At 39.7% G+C, this 11,659-nt stretch overlaps 1 protein-coding gene and 1 non-coding gene across 2 annotated transcripts; both read right to left on the bottom strand.

The window, feature by feature from the left end:
• Nucleotides 1-1,684: 1,684 nt before the first annotated feature.
• Nucleotides 1,685-6,982, bottom strand: LOC111235046 (pancreatic progenitor cell differentiation and proliferation factor B-like). Its single transcript, XM_022763348.1, has 5 exons — nt 6,810-6,982; nt 5,501-5,596; nt 4,644-4,721; nt 2,671-2,764; nt 1,685-2,252 (listed from the first exon to the last, which is right to left on the bottom strand). Exons 2-5 carry the CDS (start codon nt 5,553-5,555, stop codon nt 2,138-2,140), a joined length of 342 nt encoding a protein of 113 aa, XP_022619069.1. The 5' UTR covers nt 5,556-5,596; nt 6,810-6,982; the 3' UTR covers nt 1,685-2,137.
• Nucleotides 6,983-9,252: 2,270 nt separating this feature from the next.
• Nucleotides 9,253-9,334, bottom strand: trnas-aga. Its single transcript has one exon. It is a non-coding gene; the product is annotated as a tRNA-Ser (tRNA).
• Nucleotides 9,335-11,659: the final 2,325 nt, after the last annotated feature.

The following is an 11,659-nucleotide window of genomic DNA, read 5'->3' as shown; positions in this document are numbered from 1 at the left end:
TAGACCAAACAGCAGAATTACAGCCAGCACCACATCAACCACAAACACATCAGCTACAAGCAAGAGACAACCACAAGCATTGATGGACAGCCACATGGGCAGGTAAACAAAAACTGAACCAAGCCCAAAACCACCAATGTCAGCACAAGCAGCCCTTACCTTGTGAGGTGAAGCGGTGGTCCTCAGCATCTCGGGGGGAAACCTGGGGAGAGTCAGGTGGTCGCAAACAGCAGAACTGGAAACATCTACGTCCGGCGCGACCTGGGTCACCACGTTGGTTGAAGAACATAACTTTGAATTTCAGTACAGCAGCTAAACGCTACACAAACTGAAACCTTTCCTCTATAAAACAACCGCCCTGAAGTAACGCTATATGTCTATCGGTATATTGGCTTGTTTATGTAATGCTACCGGAATATTAATCGTGGTAAGGGCTCACAATAGTAGAGTCAGCAAACTAGCAGCTGCAGTTACTCCTCAATACACGACAACAAAGGGCAGAGAGTTCACGATTTAAACTACCGGACTCAATACAAAATATGTGATGTACACTCATTGAGCACTTTATTAGGAACACCTGCACACCTGCTCATTCCTGCAATCAGCCAAGCAGCCAATCACGCGGCAGCAGTGCAACGGTCTGTGCAGAAACTATTTGTTTTTGTTTTGTGTTTCTGATGGGTCACAGATTTCGGCTCCATGTTTGGTAATAACTAACAAAACATGCAGTTTAAACCAGGTGAAGTGTTAAACTGATGACATTTTTCTTTCCTATCTTCCAGAAGGATACTGTAGCAGCTGTGCCCATTTTTATATGTCAATGCAGGTCAAACGTCAATGAAATGCTTCAACAATAGGCCTGCACCACTTTTTGCTGTTTCTGCTTTTCAGACACTACACAGGGGAAGAGAGGGGTGACATGGAACAAATGCTGGGAGCTTGAGCCAAACGTGACAATGCAAGTTGATCTCACATTATCAACATTAATTGATGCATTATGTAACCTCGTGAGATCCTCTAGATATGAAATGGGTAACAAATATAACATCTTTGTTAATTTTGGAGAAAAAAGACATTTCAAATTCAGCCTTTTTTGATGGCAAATTTGATTCAAACTTTTAAAATACAAAACCATATAAGCTGAAACTTTGTGGATGGAGGCAGTTGAGCTCAGTTTGTGCAGGAATGGGGTTTTTTTTTCTTTTCTTTTTTTAAATCCATGACAACTGAACTCAGTTTCCAGATGTGGTGGGTGTTTAGACACTTAGCCAAGAGTTACACAACCCCAGACTCTGGGTTCACCAGCAACAGCAGTTAGAGGACACAAAGTGCTGCCTTTTCAGTGTTTACTTTGTTCCTGGAATAGCCCTGTACAAAACCAGTGAACCACTCCCTGGCAAACAGACACTGTTATCTCCAGGTCCTTATAGGGCTATTTTAACTGACAGCCATGGACACATTGCTTAGCAAATTATAAACAAATAAAAGTGTGTTCTGAAAACCACAGAGAAAGCCATGTGTATGCTGGGACGAATAAGGTATTTGAACTAAAGTTCTATAGAAATATTTAAACAAACTTAAATTGTATGCATTTTTTTTGTTTTTTTACATTGGTAGCTGTACACTCTAGACACAAATTTGCTTTTAACGTAGGGTATGAGAAGAAGGAACCTGACACAGAACATTAGGCTGCAAGAGTCTACTTTATTGCATTTGCAATCACAGGGTGACAAGGTGAAAAATGTTTAACAAAGGCATGTGGATGTGTATGCACCACAGTGTGTCTTTGCACCACAGTATTACAAACACAGAACAGTACAAATGTTTAATAAAAAAAAAAAAGAAAAAAAAAAAAAAGAGCTTATCAGTTGCATAATTTTTTTTTTTTTTTTTTTTTTTTTTTTTTTTTCATTTTCATTTCTTTTTTTTGGTTGTCAATAAAAAAAACACAAGGTTACCAAAACAAGAATAAGTAAGGCAGCCTATACTACAATGAATAATATAAAAAAAATTAAATAAAAAAACAAACAAAAAAACTAAAGGTTGTAAACGGGACATCCTCCCGTCACCTAGCGTTGGTCGTTGGTTCAATTCCCCCCCAAGGTGTGGTGTGGATCATCGGAGTGAGACTGCAGGATCAGGAGGAGGTGGGACTTCCTGCATCGCTGCTCTCACTCACCTGGCGTTGCATAACCATCTCCCTGGCAACGCAGGTGATCTGACCATTCGTCACCGCACCGGGGACCCCCGCCCTGAGAGGGACAAATAAAGAGAGATTGAGGAAAGCTATTCTTGATACTGTATGGATTGACTAATTTACACAGGGACAGCTCATAGCTAAGCAAACAGACAAGCCAAGACAGATTTCTTTGTCTACACCCTGTCAAGAGGTTTTTAATGGAAGACAGGTACAATGACTCTGCTTTATATGACACAATGTACTAAACTGGCCTGGACTCATCTGCAGATTAAAGGCAAAGTTAAAAAAAAAAAAAAAAAAAAAAAAAAAAAAAAAAAAAAAAAAAAAAAAGCAGCTCCAAACTGAATAGTGGATACTCCAACAAAGGCAGTTTCATTATGAAACTAAAGATTATGACCAGGATTACAAGAATAAAGATACAGTGGCACTGTCAGGGGTTGACTCAGCGATGTGTATTTACTTATACTTACTTCATCTGTGCCTCCTCAGTCAGTGGGGTCATCCCTGGCTGCTTCCCAAAGAAGAAACTGGACCACCAATGGCCAGAGTCCTGCTTGGGGAGTCCTGTGGAGACAGATAATGAAGGCATGAGGCTTCAAGCTTGTACAGAAAGGACAGCTGCCATTGTCTATTTAATTTAGATTTCTGTCGGTGGAATTTTGAATTGTTAAGGCAAACCCTTTTTCTTTGCTCAGGCCAACCATGACATTAACTTCCAGTACTCAGAGGACAGTGTTTTGTTTGTCAAATATAAGCCCCTTCATTAACAGGAGTCACCTTCTTTATTAATTTAACATTTTAACATTCTAGGACAGTGTGGATGAAGTTTTTGACAATCCTCCTAAGATTAAAGCTACATTGCTCCTCATAACAAGCTGAGGAAAGTATCAGCCACAGTCTGAGCGAAAAATGACCCAGGCTTCCCCTCCCAGGACTCGGCTGCATGTTTGGCTCTGTGTCAAACTGACACCTCATTTAGTCACTGAACAGCTGCATTTACATGTAGCCAGTTAAATATATACAGTACAACTGCTGTGTGCCACAATTAGCTTCTAGGTCAAATCAATTCTCAAATTGGTGCCAGTCAAGAGTTTTACATATATGATAAAGTATCCTGCACTATATTGAACGAACAAATTTAAAAAGGTCTAAAATATTATTCTTGTGCAATCAAACTTATAACTAGATATTTGAAGACAAAAGTATGTTACAACAGCAAACAAGTACTGCAAATCTTATAATCCAGAGCCACAGCTGAATACTATACTTTCTTACATAAATAACTTTTTTCTTTTCCCAATGATTTCTTATTTGCTTGTGGCTGTAAAAACTACCATCATTATAACCCACGTGCCACAAAACTGAATTCCATAGTACTAAAAGAATGAACAGTAATGTAAGTCACATGCACTGAACTCTCTCTGAATGCACCCCCACCGCCCTATTTGTGTGTGTCCAACAACTTTAGCACCCTGAAACCATCTGACCCCATGGTTAAAACAGGCATGCCGACACCAACCTCAGCCAGCATTTAACTGCCGGCCCAGATGGTTTTCACATAAGGCTGCACTGAGATGCTGATCCAGGATTACTGGTGAAGTCAGCAGATATTAACTGGTGCAGAGGCTCATATTGGTGTAGCAGGGGCCAAATGCACATGTGCCAAGGCTGTGATGCTTTTTATATTAATACTGAAATATGAATCCTAACCCAGAGAACTGAATGGTACTTTCAGGTTAAAGAAACCTCCACATCTTGAGAGGAAAAACGAACACTGAAAAGCGAGTTTCCTGCTAGATTAGAAAGAGCCAGATCAGACCAGAAATGATTCGAGCTAGGTGTATTCCACGATGACTCAACCACAATAGCTCTGTTTGATCTGAGGCAACAGCTGACTCAACCACAGTAATCCTGAAGTTACTGCAAATGAAGTCTATGAGCAATGGTACAATGTGGATTAAGCAATGTCACGAGTTTATGCAACTGTTGGCCAAACGTAGGCAAGAGGAAGTGAGCACGCTGAAAAGAAACATTCACTCGTGTGGAGATATGCTCTGACACACAAAAACATCTGGATCCGGTGCAGTGACACACTCCTGGGATGGTTATTTCTCTTCAGCAGAACACACTGTTCCTTCCAAAACCCACAGACATTTATATTACTCATTGTGTGTATTCTGTCTTGACGTTGAGTGCTGTTATTCCCTGACCTGAAAACAACACACTCAAATTCTCTGGCAGCAGCCTTGATTCAGTTAATTTGGAGCATAATGTTAGTGTTTAACTGATAATCACCCACATTCAGGGGCTTCCCCACACTAACAGGCACATAACTCTGCAGGGAAACATTGAGCATCTGGAGTTTTCCTTATATTTAATTAATGCTAAAAACACAAAATTCTTTTGTTTTTTTTCTTTTACATAGATACAAACATTCACACACCTGGATGGTGAGGAATGACCTCTCCGCTGTACTCCGAACTGCCGCAAGAGCTGCTGCTGGACGTAGAGCCAATGCGCCCTGCAGGAGAAGAGAATGAGCAGACAAAAAGTCAGTTTAATCACAGTCAACAAAACTGGAAAAGTGAGATGTATGTGGATCACACTGAAGGGTTCACTTCTTGCATGGATACCCAACCATTCCCCTAAAATGAGAGGGGGTGGAGGTGACATGGACAAAGAAAATTTTAATCCATTTTCCTCTGGTTATATAACTGGAGCCTGCAGGGAAACTCTGAACACTAATGCCGATTTTGATTTGATTTACTGAGACAGGCTACAAGTCTGTTTGGCACACTGGGGAACATAAATAGAACACACACACATACAGTACATGTATGAAGAGACAGGCACCAAATATATTCCTGAAGCCAAATATGTGATCTCTTATGATTTCAGATTTCAGAGTCTGGCTTTGTTTTTTTTTTTTTTAAATCTAAATCTAATATTTGTGGTACACAGGATATGACTGGTTAATTTTGAAATTCAGTAATAGTCATGTTTTAACCTTTAAGGGGGAGTGTACATTATTTTTAAAAAACATCCAGACATTGAATTGGGTACTGCTACTATTATCATTAAACAAATTACTCAGCCTGATTCTTTCACCCCAAGTATAACTCACACACGCAGGTCATACTTTACTCATGGAAACCCAAAGAAAAACCACACTGACATGACTCATTACATCCAAATGTTATGTACTTTGGACAATGCTTTGTCTAGTGGGACTGTTGCTGATAGAAAGTCACCCAACAGGAGCAGGGAGTTGGTTTGGACTACAAGGGAAAGGAGACTCACTTCGGTAGTAGTCAGTGGTCGCCACAAGTGAACCGCCTGCTGGAATAGCTGCCATTCTTCTGTTGTTGGTTGCTGTTCGCTGTGCTTGATGGAAACCTGCAGAGGAAAAAACAGTGTGAGCAAAACCAGCCTGGGCTACAGTACTCACCAAAGCAATGGAGATATGTTTCTTTATATATATATATATATATATATATATATATATAAATATTCCTTCCCAGACAATGATGCTTTCAATACCAAGGCTACAACTGACAATTCTTCTCATTTCAAGTCATCATTATCTTGATAAATAATTTTGTCATTTATAATATGGTTTCTCATTATATATAGTTAAGCAGTTATTGAAATCGGGCTTATTTGTCTATAAAAACAGTGTAAAATGTCTGTTGATCCCTTTAAATGTCTTAATTTGTGCAACCAACGGTCCAAAACCTGCAAATGTTCATGTTAACAATGTGTATACGGCTGTGACTGTTTCAAAATTACAACTGCAACAATCAGCTAAACCTTTAAGCATTGACAAAATGCAAGAATAAAATGTGACACAAATACGAGGAAAACATCCTTTCCACTACCTCTCATGCACTGCAGATAAAAACAAACCCGAGGCTTCGACAAGAACAGACGTGATGCGAATAAACTGTACGTTAAATGCATATAAACCCCCCTGGTCTAATGTTGAGAATGCATATTCTATAAAGCTATAAAACCAAGATTCAAATATATTTTACAGTTTTGTCAGCTGCATATTGTTGCACATCACGTTCACAGCTTCAACACACTGACGTCATCCCACGGTTTGCAGGGTTCTTGTTTACATTAGACTGTCTCTGCACCAAACCGACATTTTGACGTTCTTCTGTTTCGTGACAGATATGAGACTAAAATCACAATTTAAGGACTATAAATAAATACTGCCTTATGAAGAGTAGGGAGGAAAAAGATCACTAAGGTTGATGGCTTTATCATTTACCGAGAACCTTTTGTCTCTTAACAAAGACAAAAACAAAATCGCTGTAAATCTGTTGACAACAAAACTGTCAGTTACCGTTTGTGTATGTACACCACTGATTGTTATTCTGTGGGCGAAACCCCGAATACAACGAGAAAAGGCTGCAAACAAAACGTTTATTCTTCTGAGTCTGTTTACCAAAACAAAGACACTCATACAGCTCGACAATAGCTGCCATTATAACAAGCTAGCTAGCATCGTTAGCTCGTCCCCTCCGCAGGAACCCACCACCCCAAAAAAACCCCTCCTGTTACCACCATTTTATAACAACACAACAAACAGAAAAAAACTCACCTTTTAGTGACCCAGACGTGCTTGATGTTCAGTAGCACCCAATTCAACTCAGTCGGCGAGGCTGGGGGAGTAAACGCTAGGCGACGGGGCCCATTTGAAAATAAGTTTTGGGTAAATGTAACCCTCCAAGGTCCGAGAGGATATCGACGCTGCTTCTTGCTGTTTTCAACTGTCGGCTCGTGGTTTTATAGGGAAGGAGGGTGACGTTATCAGCCGGGGGCGGGACCAAGCCACAACTGCTCCGCCCACTCCGGCCCTCCTGACATTTCCACGACTCTACTTTGTTGCAACAGCGCCACAAGCGAATGGGTGACCGTAAAAACGCAACCAAGGCAGTATTCCACCCAAAAAATTATTTCTCTCTAACGACTTATAGTTTTAGTGGTTTATTCCACCCAAATACTACTTTCTGTTCAAGTTGTTTTAGTTTCAAAGGTTTCTGAGCCAAACTGTATTCTTGCTGCCACATGTGTACCTCCAATGTCTGGAAGGATTTAGGAAGTGTGGGACACTTAAGCTGAAGGACAGTTTACTGTCCTGCGCGCAGGATTCCACTCAAATTTTCAGACATAATTATTTGTTTTGAACTTTATTCACGTTCTCTTTATTGAAATGAGCCAAAATATTTACTGTAGTATTTTGTTCATTTACATCATGCTCTGTTTTCAATTGACTCTCACATGTAATGAAGCAGCGCGAGACTGAGACTATCCAAATCTTATCCAACTTTAAGCATTAGTTTATCGACGGAAGTAAATGATCCACCCAAACAAACAGGAGCTTGTCAGAAAGCTCTGATTTAACTGAGAAAAAACATGTCTGTAGCTCAAACCACTGATGAGTAATGATGTTCTAAAAACAATGATATAATTTGGGGCGTATGCGTCAGAGAAGTTGATTTTAAATGAACTATTACCTACTTAAATGTAGCCTGACCATGCTTTTTGTCAGTAGAAATGAATTTTGGTCAGATCCAGGTGCCACAATATTAGTCAGTGGCATCTTTACATCACATATTTGCAGGTTTATGAAATGAAGAGGTTTTCTATTGACAGGAAACTTCATTCTCTGATGGAGCCTTTATATCTGTGTGTGTGTGTGTGTGTGTGTGTGTGTGTGTGTAATATCAGCCTATTCAACCACATTGTTTGGGAACTTTACTCCTGGATGACATACGGATGATATTGCGACTGGCAATACCAATGACAATAACTGTTGTGTGACATTCCTGAATATCCACTGGACAATAAGCATCTCGGTTAGTGAAATGTCACAGCCCTGTATAAAGTGACTATTATTTATTTCTTGTTTGAAAATCATACCGCTCAGTTAAAAAACACAAAATGACCACAAAGAGATGCAAAACACCCAAAATTGGACACAAAATGATATCAAAAAGATACAAAATGACTATAAAGCGACACAACACATCCACAAAGGGATGAAGAATGACCACAAAAGGGACAACCCATGACCAAAAAGAGATACAAAATGACCACAAATAGATACATAATAACCACAAAGAGATTTAAATGACGAAATTAGAGTTATGATAATTAATATAATATATACATATAAAAAAAACATACTTTAGCTGGGTATGTATGAATAAGCTTGAAATTTTTTTTTGATTTTGTTAAAAATTCAGATACCATAAGAAGTATGGATGTCTCCACAAAACAATTCCAATTTTGAGAAAACATACATGTATGGTATTGTGATAATATGTTTTTTGAAAGAGAGCTCTTTGATATATTGTTACTACAGATATGCAAAGGAGAACACGCTTTCCCAACAGGAGAGTAACTGATTACCATTGTTGACTTAACAGAGAAAATGGTCCTAATTTAAACACTAACCTCGCTACAGGCACTGTGGCTCCCTCTTATGGTAAAATTTATGAATTGTAGTTGTTAGTGGGGGAAGTGTAATATAGGTGCAGAGGAATGTTTCTGGTTGATAGGGTTTTTGTTTGTTCTTTGCAGATACATGTTTAATTACATTACATGACAAAACAGAAGGTGATCAAGAATTATTTGTCACACGGGTCTGATTGGATTTGCTGTGATGTACAGTGGCTGTGCAAATGTTAAAGTAAAGTGATAATGCTTTGAAAAGTAATGCCATAATTGTTTTTTATTTACCAGATAATTTAATACAAAGTGGAGTAAAGAGAAAAAAACTAAATCAGATCAATATTTGCTGAGACAGCTCTACTTCTCCCCAGTACACTTGTTTCCTCCGCTCTGTCTGTCTCTTCGAATAACCCCAGACTGTTTGCATGACGCTGAGATCAGGGCACCGGAATATCTGTTGTAAGCGTCCGTTTTCTTCTAGTCTCTGAAGACAGTTGATTCTGGGCTAGACGACATGCACGTTGTAGGGAGACAGTGTAGCCCATCCCTGTACACGCTGTCTGTTGAGATCGAGATAAAAGTCCAACCGTTGTCGGCAGGATTCGAACCTGCGCGGGGAGACCCCAATGGATTTCTAGTCCATCGCCTTAACCACTCGGCCACGACAACCATATGTCTTAAATAAAAATCACACTATACCGACGAATGGCGAAAGTGCACACTTAAAGCTTTCAGAGGCAACAGATCTTCATGACGTATAACGGCTAAACTTTTCGATATAATCCACTTATATAAAATATAATAATACTGTCCCAATCTCAACGTCCACCCTTACAGACTCACAGTCTTGGAGGAGCGTTCCCGGTGAGTCCGTGAGGGTTTAGGGCTGCCCCACTGTCAAACCACCGAGGGCATGAGGTCTCTGTAGCAGACGTTTCGAGCCCTTTATGCACAAACTTTGTTCGCGGTTCTGCAGACTTTCCCCGAGAGTTGCCCAGAGCTGTTCATAGCGTTGTGACATTAAAGACGGGGTGACCGCGGTTACCAGGCGACGCCCGGAAGCGTAAAAAAACGGCAAATAACGGCCATAAAACAGAAGAAATAATAAGAAAGAAGAACGGTTAACAAGCATGAGAAGAACGAACACTAACATTAGTATTACAAGAAAAGAGACAGTACATATATCAAAGTGTCACAAAGTGCTGTCCCATTCTTCTTTATACCATATGAGCCCTTGCAGCCTCTGGCTCTCAATCACTTACCAGGTGACGTCAATTAAGACTGTGATGGTTCAGGGTTTAGGCCTCAGGGGGACACTGGGATTGGTCATATTACAATATGGATGCCATGGATGTATTATAATACTTATATTATAATACATGCACTGACTCAAACAGTGGCAGCTCACTTCCGGTGGCAACCTCTGACTTGACACGGCCACTGCCATGGCTGCAGAGGATAAGCCACAGCAACTTACGCTAGTTTGTTCTCTGAAGGTTCCTCAAAAATAACCATAAGTGAACGTTCCTGGAATGTTTCTGGAAGGTTATGTTTTTAGAACCTTCAGAGAATCTTAAGAGGACGTTCGCTTGAGGTTCTCCGAAAGCTCCTCAATGTTCCAGGAACGTTCACTAGTACATTCCAGGAATCTTGAGTGATATTAGTGTAAAACAAACACTTAATCTGTCAGTAAATCCAGTTTATCTTCTTACATTGTAGTTGTTTAATAATCAAAGCAATTTGTAATTTTGTTACTTTTATCAGGTTTCAATATTGACCACAAACCACTTGTCATTTAAAGGAATGCTTTATTGATATCCAAACATATACAACAAAAACCAAAAACTGTTTAATTCATTCACCATGATCTTCCAAATCTGATCCCTTTTAATAATCTACATCAGCTAGGCCCTGGACCTAAATAAAGCTATAAGTACTTTACTGTCCTCCAGCCTCTGCAGCAGCTGGCTCCGAGCAGGCTCGTCATGTGCTGCACTTCCCATTGGCACCCAAAACAAAATCATCCATTTCTATCCGTCAGTGTCCCAAAACTGATTGCAGCTTTAAAGAGGCGACAGGTACACTGCAAAAAAAAAAGTCCTAATCTTACATGTCATTTAATTTGGCATTTTAGGAGTGAATGCCAAAATAAATGATTTGAGATTAACATGTTTTGTCGTTGGCATCTTGGCAAAGCAGAAAGTCAGACTCCATGAGATTTAGAGGCAAAGAGAGATTTTGTAACAGATATTTCAATATTGGCAACTTGCCTTTAACTGATGGCAAATTAATTGTACAAATAATAAATCCTCTCTGAAATCCACCTTTCCAAATAGAAAGAAAGCCAAAAGAAAACATAATTCACCTAACAGGAATATATTAACTACCAAAATGATCAAAACAAACAAATACAAAATGACAAAACACACTTCAGTTATGATACAATGGCAACAGTTTTGAAGCAGTTTGATGGGAAGTTGTGTTTTTTAATCTGTGTATTTTCATGTTTGTTAATTGTAGCCCAACTCTGTCACCGAGAGCCATTTCTTTTTCACATGGTCAGAGTCAAGCAAGTTTAACCCTTCCTGGGAAGTTTTGGCTTAAACAATTAAATTACCCCAACTTCTGCAGCCTCAATAAAACATCTGTCCACCCATGAGACTGAATTGTGACAACACAAGAGGAAGCACAGACATTTCCACAGCCTGATTAGACTAAACAGCCTGTAATCATGTGTATCATAAACCCTACAACCGGCGCAGGGCAACATTTTGTGGTTGTAATTTGTTGCCCTTGTGTCAGCAAACAAACCAGAGAGCAGAAAAACAAAAACTAGAACACAACTTCCTTCTTTTTCTACATTCAAGAGAAAAGTGACCGTGCTGCACAACTCTGCTCTCAGGTTTACTGTCACTGTGCCTGAGGCGATGAAGTCTGTAAGAGCTGCTGTCTATCACTGTGCGTGTTGAGGTGGTGTAGATGAACAACAATAAG

The sequence above is a fragment of the Seriola dumerili genome, unplaced genomic scaffold (genome assembly GCF_002260705.1).
Source record: "Seriola dumerili isolate Sdu_G_001 unplaced genomic scaffold, Sdu_1.0 BDQW01000468.1, whole genome shotgun sequence".
NCBI classification, from domain to species: Eukaryota; Metazoa; Chordata; class Actinopteri; order Carangiformes; family Carangidae; genus Seriola; species Seriola dumerili.
The sequence above is the reverse complement of the archived record's forward strand: the minus strand, read 5'-3'. Positions and strand labels throughout refer to the sequence as shown.

Excerpts from the sequence above, each read along its gene's own strand:
- LOC111235046 (XM_022763348.1), bottom strand. The coding sequence starts at position 5,555 with ATGGCAGCTATTCCAGCAGGCGGTTCACTTGTGGCGACCACTGACTAC. Across the intron at positions 4,722-5,500 it reads GACCACTGACTACTACCGAA|GGCGCATTGGCTCTACGTCC; the intron begins GTGAGTCTCCTT and ends CTTCTCCTGCAG. Across the intron at positions 2,765-4,643 it reads GGTCATTCCTCACCATCCAG|GACTCCCCAAGCAGGACTCT; the intron begins GTGTGTGAATGT and ends CTGTCTCCACAG.